Genomic DNA, 18,005 nt, shown 5'->3' on the forward strand with positions numbered 1-18,005 from the left:
CAGCTGTGTTAGTCTGGTCTAGCTAAAACAAAAGTCAGAACTATGTAGCTCTTTAAAGACTAACAAGATGGTTTATTAGGTGATGAGCTTTCGTGGGCTGGACCCACTTCCTCAAATCAATGTGTTGAAGAAAATGGTATGACCAGATATACCAAAGTGATACAATCAAAAAAAGTGAACACACATAAAATTGACAAATCAAATTTTAGAACAGAGTGGGGGTGAGGGAGGAAGGTTAGTGTCTGTGAGGTAATGACATTAGGGGTGATAATTGGGGAAGCTATCTTTGTAATGGGTGAGATAATTAGCATCTTTGTTGAGACCCATACATAAAGTGTCGAATTTAAGCATGAATGACAATTCTGAAGCTTCTCTTTGAAGTCTGGAGTTAAAATCTCTCTGAAGCAATATGCATGTTTTAAGGTCATCGAGAGAAAGGTCAGTCTGGCTGAAATGGCAAGCAACAGCTTTCTCTCTCAGAGAGAGCCTGATGCCTGTTTTATGTGCATTGATTCTTTGGCAAAGTGCCTGAGAAGTTTGTCCAATGTACATAACAGATGGACACTTTAGGCACATGACGACAAATTATATTTCTGGATGAACAGGAATACGTGTTCTTGATCTTGTAATAGGCATAGTTAGGTCCAATAATGGTGTCAGCCGAGTAAATATGTGGACAAAGCTGGCACCGGGGTTTGTTGCAAGGGAAAGTTTCAGGGTTGGTATTAGTGTGGTATGTCCTGTAACTGCAGGTAAGAATCATCCTGAGGTTAGGTGGTTGTCTATTGGAGACTATGGGTCTGTCTCCCAAACCCTCTCGGAGGGTAGTATCCTGTTCCAGTATAGACTGTAGTTTATTGATAATGCGTTGGACGGGTTTAAGTTGGGGGCTGTAGGTGATGACAAGTGGTGTTCTATTGTTGGTTTTCTTGGGTCTGTCTTGAAGTAGATGGTTTCTGGGTATTCGTCTGGCTCTTTCAATTAGATTTTTTATTTCTCCGGGTGGGTAATTGAGGTTTATAAATGCTTGGTAGAGATCCTGAAGTTTCTGGTCTCTGTCAGTGGGATTAGAGCAGATGCAATTCTATCTCAGGGCTTTGCTATAGACAATGGAGTGTATGGTGTGTCCTGGATGGGAGCTGGAGGCATGTACGTAACTGTAAGAGTCAGTGGGTTTTCTGTAGAGAGTGGTGTCTAATTTACCATTGGTGATTTGTACTGTGGTGTTCCGGAAATGGATCTCTCGTGTAGAATGGTCCAGGCTGAGACTGATGGTGAGGTGTAGGTTGTTAAAAGTCCCTGTGAAATGCATCCAGTGTTTCTTGGCCATGGGTCCAGATCATAAAGATGTCATTGATGTAACGTAAGTAGAAAAGGGATAAAAGGGGACGGGATCTGAGGAATCGTTCTAAGTCAGCCATAAAGATGTTAGTGTACTGTGGGGCCATGCATACTGTGGGGCCATAGCATTTATACTCACATTCTAAGTTTAAAGATATTTTTGGAGATGATCAATCTTTGAATAAACAGAATGGATATAATCCTTTCTCTAACAGAATCTTGACGGTGGATGGGTGTACCTACCAAAGATCAGCATACTGATTTTTTAAATCAATTATAGTAACACCCCTATAAGAGGGCCAGTACTTGCCTCTCACATTCACTCTTCACTCCGGTCGAGTGCAGGTGCCTGCAGTCTTAACTTGTGGTGCTACAGGTGGAATAGAAAAAAACTGCTCCCAGGGTATATAGTCTTTACATTCTCCCTGGGCTGGTATGGAGCCATACCCCCAATGCTTCTGGGCTTTATCCATACTTAGTCCCCTTAGGCAGCCAGAAGCTCGTTCTTAGTTCCCACAGTTATTGGCAGCCTTCCCTGAGCTTAGCCCTGCCTACACGGAGCTGTCAGTGGTCCTGCAGCTCTTCCCAAACAGCAAGAAACCAAGTCTTCTCTCTTCTATCTCTAGGCACAAATAATTGTCTCTGCTGTGCGTTTTTATATGGCTCCCCTGGCCCAATTGGTCACTTCTTCCACCCTTTTGACTGGCTGTTTTCTTGTAGTCATTCTAGGCTCCTTGAATGACTTCTCTTATACTCCTCTGTAGAACAGGACCCTTTGGGCTAAATCAGCTCCAACACAGCCCCTTAACTAATTAGCATTACATCCACCTTTTAAACCATAATTAAATATTTTCTACTTTCTCACTGTCTAACATTAAAATCATCTTTCGTTAACATCTGCTTAAATGTCAGACCAATAACTATCAATACAGCATTTCTAAAACATTAACATTTTGTCTGAAACACTTATAAAAAGCAGCTAGGGCCAAAACATGCTTACAGTGTGAGCTGAAGTTATGGCCTAACTTATCTTCACTTTGCCTCAGCGTTGTCTTACATTACTTTACTAATATTTTACCAGGCATCATTTGACAACTGTCAAGTCTATTTTTAGGAAAAAGACGTTTGGATCTATGTACATTTCAACATATTTTCACATAAACACAGTCAAGCATGATATTTAGAGGCTACACTACTCAGCAGGTGCTTGTTATAGTTATCCTTGTGTGAGGGCTAGTTCTATATTCAAAACCAATGGGGTTCTGTCTCAGCTCAGCTGTGCTACTCCCCATTAAAAATTAATAACAAAAATTACTACATTTAATTAATAGGCACAGGAGGGGTTCCAAATTCCCTGTTGAATTTCAACACTGCTTGTTCATCAAATTCAAAATAATTTAGCAACTACCTAATTAATTCCTAATTGACATCACTGGGCCATTACACCAACATTTTCATTTGGCTGTGTATCAACAGATATTGGCCTAAGGCCTATTAGACTTTCAAAAACTTGATAAAACCCATCTAATACAACTTTCACTTTCTAAAATAATGCAAACAAGTATGCTGAATTTTTCCTGTTTTAAGGATTGAGAATTTGAATATCTTATTAAAAGAAGTTAGAGATCAGAGTCTACTATGACAGCTTTAATTTGCCCTTCAAAAATAATTAAGCCTTTTATCCACATGAAAAGCAGAACCTATATTCTATCCTGCCCACAAGAATTTATAAAACTCTTATAATATTCCATTATTTTTTAAAGATCTGGCTATTCAAGTGAAATAAACGTCTGTAACTATGATACAATGTTACAGTCCAAAACACTACATTTCTGATCCTACTAATGTGTACACAATAAAAACTATGTATATCTAAAATGGGCATGTAGTAGGATAACCCATGGGGCCTAATTATTTCACTGACATTATGCTTTCTCTTTTCATTATTTGCAGTATTAAATATCCATTAAACTTTAATGAAAAAATAGCATAAATATGTGGACAGAGTTGGCAATGGGGTTTGTTGCAGGGATATGTTCTTGGGTAAGTATTTCTCACACTGCCCCACAGAAACACTTACTCAGCAACGTATTCTTTCAAGAACCCCATAATCTTTCAACAACCCCACACCACGAGGAGCACATCCACTAACATGATATATGCCATCGAGTGCTAGCAATACTCCTCTGCCATGTATATTGGCCAAACCTGACAGTCTGTGCACCAAAGGATAAATGAACACAAATCAAACATCAGGAAAGATAACACGCATAAACCTGTGGGGGAACATTTTAGCCTCCGTGGACATTCAATAACAGATTTAAAGGTAGCCATCCTTCTGCAAAAGCCTGATTACAAAAGGAGGACAGGTGAACTGGCGTTCATTTGCAAATTCAATATAATCTATTTAGAACTGATTAGGGATCTTAACTTGTTAAAACACTACAAAGGCAATTTCCCCTCTATTGGTATTCACATCTCCCACATCAAGTGCTGTGAATGAGATACAACCACTCTGACTTGATTAACCTCATTAACACCATTCCTACACTTGACAAGTCACTTCTTTTGTTAGTCTGATGTATACCCTGCCTCTGTAATTTCCACTCCAACTCATCTGATAAAGTGAATTTTACCCATGAAAGCTTATGACCTATTAAATCTATTAGTCTCTAGGGGTGCATTTACATCCAGTTACACCTCTGTATTTATCATAAATCTCTGTATTAATCATGTTCATATCAGTGTGGATCAGCTTCATATAATCTCTGTATTAAGTTTTTAACTTTGTATCAAGTCCTTTTATATAGTTAAGTCCATTTTATATAGAAACTTTGTACCTTTTCTTATAGAACATAGAAACTTTGTGTTAAGTCTTGGTAGAATAGACCCTAAAAATGAGTACTGTAAAGAGAATGTCCCTGTTGAATGAATGAGGTGTGAATGGATAAGGCAAGAAAGACAAGCATCTCAGGGCAGTTGCACTAGTTGGAGAGGGGATGGAAGCCAGATCGAGAACAATGAGACCTGCTAAGTGGGCTCACTGAAAGAAGATTGGACATATGGCACCTTGGGAGTCTGCAGCAAGTGCCTGCTTTTGGAAGTGCCCTCTTTGAAGGTGAATGTGGCAGCATTAAGACAACACCCAGAAGAAGGCGCCACAGATGACTAACTGCATATGCATATGATGACTCTCACATATTTTGCAAATGCATAATATGATAGATTTGCATGAGAGGGGAGCTATTATAAATCAAAGGTATCTTGCAGGAGGACCTCGGGTTTCATCTTGTCAACACGGGAGCATCTATCCAGATCAACAGAAGCCCGGCTCCACCCCTCCACTGTTTCCATGATGCTACCTGCTCTCCACCTCCTGCTGCCTCTATCAGAGGCAGCAGGAGCGGGCGGGAAACAGGAGTGGCTGCTGTGAAGCTGCCTCTGCCTGTGGGACGAGGCTTGCCATGGGCAAAGTCTGCTCCAGCAGCAGTCCCTTTCCATAGAGGTCCCAGCAGGGAGCTGCCCCCAACCCACAGACAGGAGCTGCTGCCACCAAGCAGCCCCTGTTTGTGGTGGCCTGAGTTGGCCGCGCACAGGAGCTTCTCCAGCAGCAGTCCCTGGCTGTGGCCAGCCCTGGCCGCCGCGAACAGGGGCTGCTCTTAGAGCAGCTTCTGTTCACGGTGGACAGGGCTGGCCACCATGAACAAGGGCTGCTGGACTCAGTGAGAACTGCGACCGAGTAGTCCCAGCCTGTGCTGGGCTGCGATGCTGTGTCTCTGCATTTTAAATGTAGTAAGAGAGCCTGATAGCTCTTACTACATTTAAAATGTAGAGCTGCAGCATGGGTGGCTCCTGGAGCTGGCAGAAGCAGCAACTGCTCAGTCCTGGCTTTAGCAAGTTCCTGGAGCATCTGCTGCTCTAGATCTTCAGACAGATCCTTATGAACTAAACATGTAGTCGATACAAATTGTATTGACTACACGATTAGCCAGATAATCCTAGCTGTAGCAGGCAAGTGTTTTGAACATAAACAAAGCGGCATAAAATATCATAGATGCACCATCTCTGCATATAAAAGTTATTTTAGTGAGTTAACTAGAGGTTATTCAATTCTTCAAAAGTTTTTACTCAACACGCACCCCGTTTGTGGCCTACGGTGCGGTTTGGGTTTACACGGGGCTCAACACGCAACATGCGGGTGGGAGCCAAAACAAAAAAGTAGTCAATATAATGGTCTTCTGTTGATATGCATTTTAACAGTCAAAATTCCTGGACTGTCATTGCTCATTAAAAGTGCTGTCATATGGGTGGAAATCGAGTAAATATTGCATTTTATTAATATAAGCAGAACTGATTTAAATGGGACCTGTGTGTTGTGTAGTCTTGCCTTATACTTTGTATTCATGTCCATCAGTGTGAAAGAATCTATTTGCATATATATTTGCATGTACATGCAACCCCAATTAAGTTGCATGCAGCCCTTGGCATCTGCTATGAGTATCACTGTGGCCCCCGGGACTTCCAAAGTTGAGTAGCCCTGTTTTAGAATATCAAGTAAAAGGGACAGATTCTCAGCTAGTATAAAACACCACTGTTTTGCTCATTTAATCCAACTACACCAATTTTCCCCAACTGAAGATCTAACCAAAATGATCAAACTGGGTTGCTTAAAGGCAGATGCTTATCTCCAATATTTAGGTACCAAAAAAAGGAGTGTGACTCAGAGATGCTGAGTACCTGCTGCTTCAACATAAATTTAGCTACCCAAATTCATTTACACTTAAGTACCAAAGTCTGAACATTTTGGTATTCATTTTCAAAAGATTCCATTTTATACTACGCAACAGTTTTCAGACCTCTATAATAGACCATGAATTGCTTCCAGATTTAAATATTTCTGAAACTACTCTCTGATCTTTTTAAATGAGTCCATTCCATACGCTTATTTAAAATTACAAAGCTTCTCCCCCTTTTTTGTCTTTTAAGCGGGATTTTCATTGCATAATTAATCAACATTAATTATGTTGTCTCTGTAATTTTGAAATTCTATACAATTATTAGGTCACTTCAAATTTTCATAAGCAGCTGACTTTAGAAGTGATCATGATTCCACTATGTAGGAAAGACAGAAAGTATGGAAAGAGACCATACTGGATTAACCATGAGATCTTACAAGATCTAAAAATCAAAAAGGAGTCATATAAAGAGTGGAAACTAGACCAAATTACAAAGGATTAATATAAGCAAATAACACAAGTAAGTAGGGGCAAGATTAGAAAGGTGAAGGCACAAACTGAGTTCAATCTAGCTAGAGACATAAACGGTAACAAGAAAATATATGAGAAGCAAGAAGACGACCAAGAACAGAGTAGGCCCATCTTAGTGAAGAGTCAAAAACAATTACAGGGAACTTGTAAATGGCAGAGGTGCTTAACAACTTCTTTGTTTCAGTTTTGTCAAGAAAATTGATGGTGACTGGATGCCTAACCTAGTGAATGCTAGTGCAAATGGGGTAGATTTAGAAGTTAAAATAAAAAAAAAAATAAAAATGACTTAGAAAAGTTACATGTCTTCAAGTCACCAGGGCTTGAGGAAATGCATCCTAGAATACTCAAGGAGCTGACAGAGGACGTATCTAAACTATTAGCTATCATCTTTGAAAAATCAAGGAAGTAGGCAGAGATTCCAGAAGACTGGAAAAAGGCAGATATAGTGCCCATCTATAGAAAGGGAAATAAGAACAACCCAAGAAAGTACAGACCAGTCAGTGTAAATTCTGTGCCAGGGAAGATAAAGGAGCAAGTAATTAAGGAATCCATCTGCAAACACCTGGAAGAAAATAAGGTGAGAGGTAACAGCCAGCATGGATCTGTAAAGAACAAATCATGTCAAACCAATTTGATAGCTTTCTTTGATAGGATATCAAGCCTTGTGGATAAGGGAGAAGAGGTGGATGTGGTATACCTAGACTTTAGCATTTGATACGGTCTTGCATGACCTTCTTATCAATAAACTAGGGAAATACAACCTAGATGGGGCTACTCTACGATGGATGCATAACTGGCTGGATAACCATTCTCAGAGAGTAATTATTAATGGTTCACAATCCTGCTGGAAAAGCCTAACAATTGGGATTCCACAGGAGTCTGTTCTGGGACCAGTTCTGTTCAATATCTTCCTCAACTATTTAGATATCGGCATAGAGAGTATGATTAAAAGTTTGCAGATGATACCAAGCTGGGAGGGGTTGCAAGTGCTTTGGAGGATATAGTCATAATTCAAAATGATCTGGACAAACTGGAGAAATAGTCTGAGGTAAATATGATGACATTTAATAAGAACAAATGCAAAGTCCTATATTTAGGAAGGAACAATCAGTTTCACACATACAGAATGGGAAGTGACTGTCTAGGAAGGAGTCCTGCAGAAAGGGATCGAGGGGTCACAGTGGACCACAAGCTAAATATGAGTCAACAGTGTGACACTGTTGCAAAAAACACAAACATGATTCTGGGATGTATTAACAGGAGTCTTGTGAGCAAGACATGACAAGTCATTCTTCCTCTCTACTTTGTGCTGATTAGGTATCAGTTGGAGTATTGTGTCCAATTCTGGGCACCACATTTCAAGAAACATGGAAAAATTGAAGAAGGTCCATAGAAGAGCAACAAAAATGAAAAAAGGCCTAAAAACATGAGCTATGAGGGAAGACTGAAAGAACTGGGCTTGATTACTTTAGAAAAGAGAAGACTGAGACTGGACATGATAGCAATTTTCAAGTATCTAAAAAGGTGTAACAAGGAGAAGGGAGAAAAATTCTTCTCCTTGGATTCTGATGATAGAACAAGAAGCAATGGGCTTAAACTGCAGCAAGGGAGGTTATGGTTGGACATTAGGAAAAACTTCCTGTCAGGGTGATTAAACACTGGAATAAATTTCCTAGGGAGGTTGTGGACTCTCCATCACTGGAGATATTTAAGAGCAGGTTGGATAGACATCAAGGATGACGCAGAGTGTGCTTGGTCCTGCCAAGAGAGCAGGGACCAGACTTGATAATCTTTTGTGGTCCCTTCCAGTTTTAGTATTCTATGATTCTTGTCATGTGCAATATATACAACTAATTTAGAGTCAGGACAGAGCTTTACATTTTTTTATAAGAACTTTGTATTGCACATTTTTCTGGGCATGCTATTAAAAATGATTGGGGTACTTTATTTTTTAAAAGGGCTTTTATCTTCTATGTTTCATAAACAAGGATACTAGAGCTACTACACAGAAGAACAATGTCATTACTATGAAATTGTTTTTTTAATGGAGGCTATATGATAATCAAGGGGGTACTTTTATTGCTCTGAATATGCTTTTGCACTACCTGACTGTCTGAAAATGAGTTTACATAATCTTCCCATAAAGTAGATGTATGGATGGTAGCTCTTTCAACACAGTGGGCTTGATCCGCTTTTCTTTTGGGTGATTTGTTTCACTGTGAATTATGGAAGACAAGCTTGTGCACTTATTTATGTGTTTGTGTAGCCTGATTTTCAAAGCTAAGTATTTATTTGCACCACATATCTCATGCAGAATCAAGCCCTGAAGTTACCTGAGCTATAAACATTAAGTTACGCTTGAATAGTACAATAAGGCCTTAGTACCTGAGTAGGATCATAACACAATCACTGGGGAGTAAGGAACTGCAAGCACAATACCTTTTCCAGGATCTCAGTCCTAGAATCCGAATTTGGCATTAACATTGTTACTAAGAAATGCATATTGGAATACTGGAGCCACAGAAGCTTTGCAATTTGTTTTTTTTTTTTTTTCTTAAAATGGTCATTCTCACCTGGCAATCAGACATATAAGCCATTCTGACTATTCTTATTGTAAAAAAATATTCTATCAATCACTACACAATAATTCGTCTTAAAACATTCTGTTGTCCTTAGTAAGAGACACCCATATTAGAAATCAGTTATATGCTATGGCTGCACTTCGGTTCCTACCATATGGAGGAAAAATACTAAAAATACCAAGTGTGTACTCATTAGTGGGGGCGTAACAGAATTGGGCCAACTACTGAGCACTTCCTCGGGGCCAGAAAGGTCTCTGAGGCACACTGAATCTGTTTTCCTTCTCCAGAACCTCTTAACAACTGCCCATAAGCTTCTCTCTGGGTAACACCACTCCTTCTCAGTCCCAGTTTAATATCAGAAATATCTCTTAGGTGGGTAGCGATGTTAGGGATAGCTCAGTGGTTTGAGCATTAGCCTGCTAAACCTAGGGTTGTGAGTTGAATCCTTGTGGAGGCCATTTAGGGATTTGGGGCAAAAATTTGTCAGGGATGGTACTTAGTGCTGCTGTGAAGGCAGAGGACTGGACCCGATGACCTTTCAAGGTCCCTTCCAGTTCTAGGAGATAGGCAATCTCCATTAATTTATTTATTTTATTTAGTCTGTACATTTAAAAAAAAAGAGTAGTCCTACGGCACCTATCTATAAAGTCTGGTATCGTCTCTCACACCTGTCCTTTCTAACTCAGGCCAAGCCTTCTAGTCCCCCATGCTTTTAGGCCCAAACTCCATCCAGGTTTCCCAACTGTCACCTCTTGCTGTCTGAGCTCCTCTCATCTCCAACACCATTAGTCTGGGGATCTTCCCTACAAGAGCCCTTCACAGGAGCAGTCTCTCTGCAATTTTATGGCAGCCTCCTGCTGCTCACAACAGAACTATCATCTTGATTTCTGACCCATGAATGATGCAGTGACCAGGAGTGGCTAACTATAGCCTTTCTGTTGTTTAGGGGTGAGTCACTTTGTAACAGAGGTCCATCGCAAGAGCAACTTTTAGATTAGACAGACAGCATTATAGCGCAGGGAAATGATCACAAAAACGTTTAGTTTTTTTTAAAATAATATTTTCATTCAAATCATCCCTGACTCATTGTAGTGCATACTCTACACTTTTGATGATATATAATTGAATAAAAAGTTGCACTTGCAAAATAATAAGGCACATTAATCAAATTCTCACTGTGGTACTACACAGCTAATGAATCAAACACAGTCTCTACATCTGGATTCTAACATTTTGGATGATTCTAAGAAGACATTTAAAAATTACAATTACATGGGGCTTATTTTAAATATCAACTAATTTATGTTTAGTAAATTGCAAATAATAACACTTGTCATGCCTCTTCTTTTGTAACTATTAATTTGAGTAGAACTCAGGAACCGCTCAACAGAAAATCTGGAATTCCCTCAGCAGACCCATGTGGCTCCAAGTGTCAAACCTCACAGCAGTCAAAGTCAGACTAGCAGCTGGTTTTTTCTTTTACCATTTCAGCAATTCTTTTTAGGATCAGAGTTTGCCTTTTCAGAATTTCAACTAATGTTGACAATAACTTGATAATTCCACAAGAAGTGAATTGTCTGGTTACTATCATTTTAGGTTGCTTTAATGTACAGGAATTTAATCCAGTGAATTCCATGAAGGAATAAAAGCATAACTGTTCTGATTTCTTGATGTGTTAAAGGTCAGGCTTGTCATTTTAACATTTACAGGAAATTAGACAGGCCACTCTTCAGTTAACACCTATTCAGAGAATTATCTTCAATATAACAACAATCTTGTAGCATTATTAATTTGCCATATAGATAGGACTCTGTTCTTGTTTACCCAATTCAGCTCATCCTCCCTTCACTCACTAAGACATGTATTGTTGATACTGCCATTTCATGTGCATGTTTTTTGGGTAACCTTACTAGTCTTTCCCGCAAATGCAGTCACGCAAACAGCATATTAAGTTTCTTACATGCAAATGTTATGCAACTGCATTGCAGGGAAAAGTAGCCATGTGAACACACTTCAATCAATGTTATTGTTACTAGGTCAGATAGAACTACAAAAGCATAGCTCTACTTTTTGCAAAGACTAGCTATCAAATGCATTATGGGACTGATCCAAAGTCCTTGGAAGTCAATGGGACTGTTAAGTAACTTCAATCGGGGTAGAACTAAACTTTGAGGACCATATTGTCAAAGGTATTTAAAAAATGCTGAACTCAAAATTACAATGTAACTAATTTAGGAATCTAAGTCCCATTTTAAAAGGATTTAGGCACTTCAGAAGGTTTAGTCTTTAGTGCCTAAATCACTTTTGAAAATGAGTCATGGGCTCCTCAGTCAGGCAATGCTTAGCGCACCATCTCCTAAATACCTTTACAAATCTGGGCCTAAATGACTTAATTTCAAAGCTCACTGAATGTACAATTCTGCATTCGGTGAGGTGCCATTACATATCAAGATCTCATTTATTCCTGTTACAACATAGCTCTGAAAACAATCTGAGTTGACTCTAGTTACAAGTATTAGTGTTTGTTATTTGCTTGGCATCAACAGCTCTAGTACTTTGGAATTAATTCAGACTGTACAGTATTTAACTACAAGTAAAAGAGCAAATCAACTTGTACATAATAAGAACCAGAAGCGAGAGAAGTTCATATTCTTTGTACCAGTATTAATAAACATTAACTGAAAAAGTGTGACAAAGTGTTAAGCTCCTTACTAAGACATATTCTAACACACATAAAATGGGTTTGCTTGTATCCATGATGGCCTTTTGGTGGCTGTGCAATAGGTACTAGTCATCTGGAAAACCAAATGAATCTGTCCTTGATGCTGTGCAATTTGGATTCTTCTGCATCTGTAAAAATTGCCTTAGTGTGATAATTGGCCATATGAAGTGATCCATAGTAAAAAGGTTTGATCTCCAAGTAATGACAGCCTCTCAAATTATGTTAAGCAAAGAATCAGCAACTGAAGCATAAAGAACATGATATCCTGCACGCCAGTTGCCAGAGGCAATTAGAACTATTGAGCTGCTAAATACATAATCCTCTCTCCCCCACAAAAATTAATTTTTATTACTTCTAAGTGCACTTAATTTTTTCTTGTATGTTATATTACATAAATAATATTCAGCTTGTAAATAGGCAATAGTTGTATAACTTACCAGAATGATGGTGATGCTGCTCTTCTAGGAATTCCAAGTCAAGCATAAGGTCATCTTCATCCAGCTCACAGGAACCCAAGTTATTTAGTACATCCTGTATATGATAGAAAAACAAGTGCTTAGAAAAATCAATCACCAACACTGGATCAAGGTATTTGGCACTATCAGACATAGGTGATATATTAATGGCTAGGTTCAAATATTAACATCAAGAAAGCTCTTTGAATTAATAGTCTCTGCAGTACTGTGTACAGCTTTACTTTTAAGTAATAGTAATGGTGAAACAGAGAAATGAAGGATCCTGCAGCGTGATAATGTCTTAACAGAAAAATCAGTTGGCAGCCACATACAACTGAGAAGTTAAAAAAATCCACAACCCTCAACTTGCCCCAAATGAGAAGGAGAAAAAACCCTGAAAGATGTGCCCCCGCAACTGAGAAACGGAAAAAATAAAGACACTCCCCTTGAGCTCCAGCTCAATGCTTACCCTGTGGCCTAAATTAATTCTTTTGAGGGCCTGGCCCTAATGGATTTTGTGGGGACCCCAGGCTCTGGGGTGGGACCAAAACTGAGGGGTTCAGAGTGCAGGACAGGACTGCCAGAAAGTGGGTGGGAGGTAGAGACGCGGGGTCTGGGCAGGAGATAGGATGCAAGAGCAGATTGGGAATGAGGGTGCAGAGTCTGGGTGAGAGGTAGGATGCAGGAGTGGGCTGGGTCTGAATGGGAGGAAGGGTGCAGAAGCGGTCTGGGGGTAGGAATGGTTTCTGGGAGGGAGAGCGGTTGCAGGAATGGGCTGAGGTGTGGGGTCTGGGCAGGAGGGGAGTGCAGGAGCATGGTGGAGGTGGAGATGCGGGGTCTGGATTAGAAGGGGGTGTGGGACGTAGTGTGGAAGGGGGTGATGTGCCCACCTAGCACAGCTTCTGGGGAAGATACAGGAGGCCTCACACAGCTCGGCACGCTGCAAGGAAGCACTTCCCCCATCTGCTCCCATTGCCTGAAATTCCAGGCCCATGGGAGCAGCAAGGGTAGAGCCTGCAGGAAGCGCTTCTCTGCAGCATGCAGATCTGCTTTCTCCCTCCTGCCAGGCAGAGCCCATGAACTGGATGCAGCCCATGTCTGCAGTGTGAAGCCAGCAATGGGGCTCCAGCCACCGCACTTTCCATGCGGCTGGGGTGATCTTGCATAAAAACTCAAATCTATACATTTTTACGTTCAGAAGGATTAGAATAGAAAGTTATACCATTCAGTTACATATTTTTATTTTTACATTTAATACATTGTTGTAAATGAAGACAACCTATACATTCTCACAAGAAGTGCCACACTAGTGAATCTATAAGAAAATATAATATTCCCAACTCTGCAGTTCTTTTTTTTTGTCCATGCTCAGACAAAACTCTATTGAAGTCAATAGCAGCTGTGCTAATCTCTGCAATGCTGGGTCCAACGCATTTGCAATATGGGCCCAATCCAAACCCCACTGAAGTCAGTAAATCAACTCCTACAGACTTCAGTAAGCTTTAGCTCAGGCCCTATCTTCCTTAAGAATGTCATATTCATAAGGATAAATGTTATACAGTAGAGATTAATGTACTATAATATAAACAGAGCAAAATAAATGCACAGAAACACATACACGGAGATGACTAGCTAAGGCACTTGATGACTTTCAAGGCAAATTATCAGAGACTAATATCTCTCCTATAGACAACCACGTAACCTCAAGATGATTCTTACCAACAACCACAGGACATACCACACTAATACCAACCCTGGTATCTTCCCTTGCAACAAACCCCGTTGCCAGCTTTGTCCACATATTCATTCTGCTGATACCATTATTGGACCTAACCAAGTGAGTTATAAGATCAAGAACACATATTCCTGAGCATCCAGAAATATAATCTATGCTATCATGTGCCGAAAGTGTCCGTCTGCTATGTACATTGGACAAACATCTCAGACACTTCGCCAAAGGATTAATGCCCACAAAACAGATATCAGACAAGATCACAAAGAAAAAACAGTTTCTTTCCATTTTAACCAGAAAGGACACTCTCTCAATGACTTAACCACCTGCATTCTGCTACAAAGACCTTTTACATCTGCACTTGAAAGGGAATCCTCTGAACTGTCATTCATGTTAAAATTTGGCACTCTCCAAAAAGGAATGAACAAACACTCAAGCTATCTTACCCATTACCAAGATAGCTTCCCCAATTATCACCTCTAATACCATTAACTCACAAACATCCCACTCTCCCCACCTCTAATATCATCAATTCACAGACACTTACCTTCCTTCCTCCCCCCCACCCCCGCATCCCCCTCCTGTTCTGAAATGTGATTTGTCCTTTTCATATGTGTTCATTTTTTTTTAATTGTATCCTTTGGTATATATGGTTGTGACTATTTTCTTCCACTATTTGATCTGAGGAAGTGGGTCTGGCCCACGAAAGCTCATCATCTAATAAACCATCTTGTTAGTCTTTAAAGTGCTACATTGTCCTGAATTTTGCTTCTAATATCTCTTCTAGTGAGAGAAATATGCTTTTGAGCTCAGACACAGCTCTTCTTCAGGTCCCAGAAATGTGCTCAGTATGTCACAGCCAATAACAAGGGAGAACAGATTGTTTAGCATAAGTAGTTAACACGTAATTCAAGGAATCATTCAAGGTAAAGTGACTCATTAACACCACTCCAGTCATAATGAGGACAGAGGGAAAAAGTTGGGAGTAAGGAAGGTAATGGGTTATAGATTGTTGTAATAAAACCATAAATCCAGTGTCTCTATTCAGTCCCTGATTTTTAATGTCTAGTACAGTTATGAATTTAAGTCTTTTGAAGATATACAGGGGTTTTTCCTGCAGATTAGAACAGAGGTCAACTATAGAGCAATCATTCTGAGGCAAGTGTTCATCCACAGGTGACTTGGGATTTTTGTCTTATTATTCTGTGTATCTTAAATTCAAGAACATAATGATTGCTTTGTTTCACACAGTTGTTATTGTGACATTTAGTGCACTAAAAAGGTATACTACAAATTGTGATAGGCACATGTAGGATTCACGGAGTGTGTGTGTGTTGGGGGGAAGTTGATCATTGTAGTTGTGGAAATATATCTACAGGTTTTACATTAGTTGTTCTGGCAGGGTCTGGAGCTGATTTGAATGTGTGTGTCCTGGTCTCTTGGGAACTTGCTTCATATGATGAGCTTGAAGAGATTGGGGGCCTGTTTGAAGGCCAGAAGAGCAGGTTCAGGAATGATTTCTTTCAGAGCGTGTCCCCATCAAACACAGGTTATAATTGATGATGTCCCAGACAGTTTTACTGGGGAGGGTGTAGGTGACAACTAAGGGTATATAATTTAGTTTGATCTCTGTCCTGAACTAGAGTCTCTTGGGGTATTTGAGTGGCCTATTCTATGATGTGATCTACATCTCTGGTGGATCACCCTTATTTGGTGAAGGTAGTTTTCAGTTTGATAAGGTGTGCATGCATTGGGCTTTCTCCTCAGAGCATATTCTGTGGCATCTGAGTGCACGGCTATAAATAATAGATTTTGAGGTGTGTTTGGGGTGGGCACTTGATCTGTGAAGACAGGTATGGTGATCCATGGATTTCTCGTATATAGCAATCTATAAGGTTTCATTGTGTAAGTTGTCTGTGGTGTCCAGGGAGTTAATACTAGTGTGGGAGTGATGTAAAAAAAGTTTAATAGAAAGGTGGTGTTTGCTGAAATTGTGATCTCTAAGGGTATGTCTACACTACCCCCCTAGTTCGAACTAGCGGGGTAATGTAGGCATACCGCACTTGCAAATGAAGCCCGGGATTTGAATTTCCCAGGCTTCATTTGCATAAGCGGGGAGCCGCCATTTTTAAATCCCCGCTTGTTCGAACCCCGTGTAGCGCGGCTACACGGGGCTCGAACTAGGTAGTTCGGACTAGGTTCCTATTCCGAACTACCAGTACACCTCGTAGTTCGAACTACCAGTAGTTCGGAATAGGAACCTAGTCCGAACTACCTAGTTCGAGCTCCGTGTAGCCGCGCTACACGGGGTTCGAACAAGCGGGGATTTAAAAATGGCGGCTCCCCGCTTATGCAAATGAAGCCTGGGAAATTCAAATCCCGGGCTTCATTTGCAAGTGCGGTATGCCTACATTACCCCGCTAGTTCGAACTAGGGGGGTAGTGTAGACATACCCTTAGGGAGTTAAGGTCATCTGTCCAGAGGATAAAAATACTATCATTGTAGCTCAGGTGTATCTACAATTGATTTTGCCCAGAAATAATTCTTCAAGGTGGGCCATGAAGAGGCTGGCACAATGCCATCCTAATACTCATGCTTGTTCCCAAAGTTTTTTGTTGCACATACAATTGTTGTGGGTTAGGATGAAGTAGATGAGTTTCGCAATATGTTTGGAGTGGGTATCTGAGGCCTGTCTGTGATCCTGTGAATATTTGAGGCAGGTAGCCTGTGAAGGATGGTGGTGAATAGGGAGGTGACATTCACAGTGACCAGGATGGTGTTCTGAGGGAGAACGATAATACTGCAGAGTTTCTGGAGAAAGTCTATTGCATTCTGGAAGAAGCTGTCCCTTTGTGTGGTGAGTGGTTTGAAGATAGTCCTTCAGTAAGAGTGCTGTGGCCAGATCTGATGGGTCTGCCAAAATGATTTTATTGTTTTTGTCACTTCTAATCATTTCACAGTACTCTTTTTCCACACATCGCTCCTCTAATTCTTACCACAAAACAGAGCCTTATATGCAAATCAGTCCTTCAAACTCAATGGCTACGTCTACACTGCAGGCTTCTTGCACAAGAACTGTTTTGCGCAAGAGTTCTTGCGCAAAACGTCTTGCGCAAGAGCATGTCCACACTGCCATGTTCTTTTGCGCAAGAGTGTCCATGGCAGTGTGGACGCTCTCTTACACAAGAAAGCTCTGATGGCCATTTTAGCCATAGGGGTTTCTTGTGCAAGAAACCCCTGTTGCCAGACCTCACTGCCTTCTTGCGCAAGAGCTCTTGCGCAAGAGGGCTTATTCCTCGTGGGGAGAGGAATAACTCTTGCAGAAGAAGCCCTCTTTTCTGATGCTTTACTGTAAATTTACTTGCGCAAATACACGCGTGCAGTGTAGACAGCTATTTTTGCACAAAAAGCCTGTAGTGTAGACGTAGCCAATTAGGCATTATTTTCCAGAAACATTGTACCTGTGGTACAAAGACTTTTGCCTCCCTCTTCCTATACTGGTCCTCTTCAGTAACCACAATTCCCAGCCTACTTGACTGGCTGAGATCAAAACCCAACTGTTAATGCTATTTCTTCATTGACAGATCCCAGGGTGTTATAATGACAACAGTGGAGTTGTAGAAACCTCTACTTAGTCAAGAATAGGTATTGAGTAGAAGGAAAATAAATACCATTCAATCATTACAATTATCTGAAACAGAACATCTTGATTCCTTTATATAAATGCTAAATGTTTACATCATATTGCTGTGGTTATGCCTGCCTCATAATTGCTATTTATTTTCTTTATGCTGACAAATGTAGAATTTGCTGCATGATTTTACTGCTACGCAGGGGCAAGCATGAAAAAAATAAAAAACTGTTTTATGGATCCACTGTGTTACATTACCTGGCATTGATGTGGAC

At 40.4% G+C, this 18,005-nt stretch overlaps 1 protein-coding gene across 4 annotated transcripts in view; it reads right to left on the minus strand.

Annotated features, from left to right (window-relative positions):
- Positions 1–18,005, minus strand: part of CCSER1 (coiled-coil serine rich protein 1) — a 1,136,372-nt gene that overhangs the window by 917,596 nt on the left and 200,771 nt on the right. For all 4 annotated transcript variants that reach the window (XM_075929595.2, XM_075929596.2, XM_075929599.2 and 1 more), the window contains exon 4: positions 12,350–12,443. In XM_075929595.2, the coding sequence (XP_075785710.2) occupies positions 12,350–12,443 (94 nt within the window). The remainder of the gene's footprint in view (positions 1–12,349; positions 12,444–18,005) is intronic.

The sequence above is a fragment of the Pelodiscus sinensis genome, chromosome 4 (genome assembly GCF_052426305.1).
Source record: "Pelodiscus sinensis isolate ZL-2025 chromosome 4, ASM5242630v1, whole genome shotgun sequence".
NCBI classification, from domain to species: Eukaryota; Metazoa; Chordata; order Testudines; family Trionychidae; genus Pelodiscus; species Pelodiscus sinensis.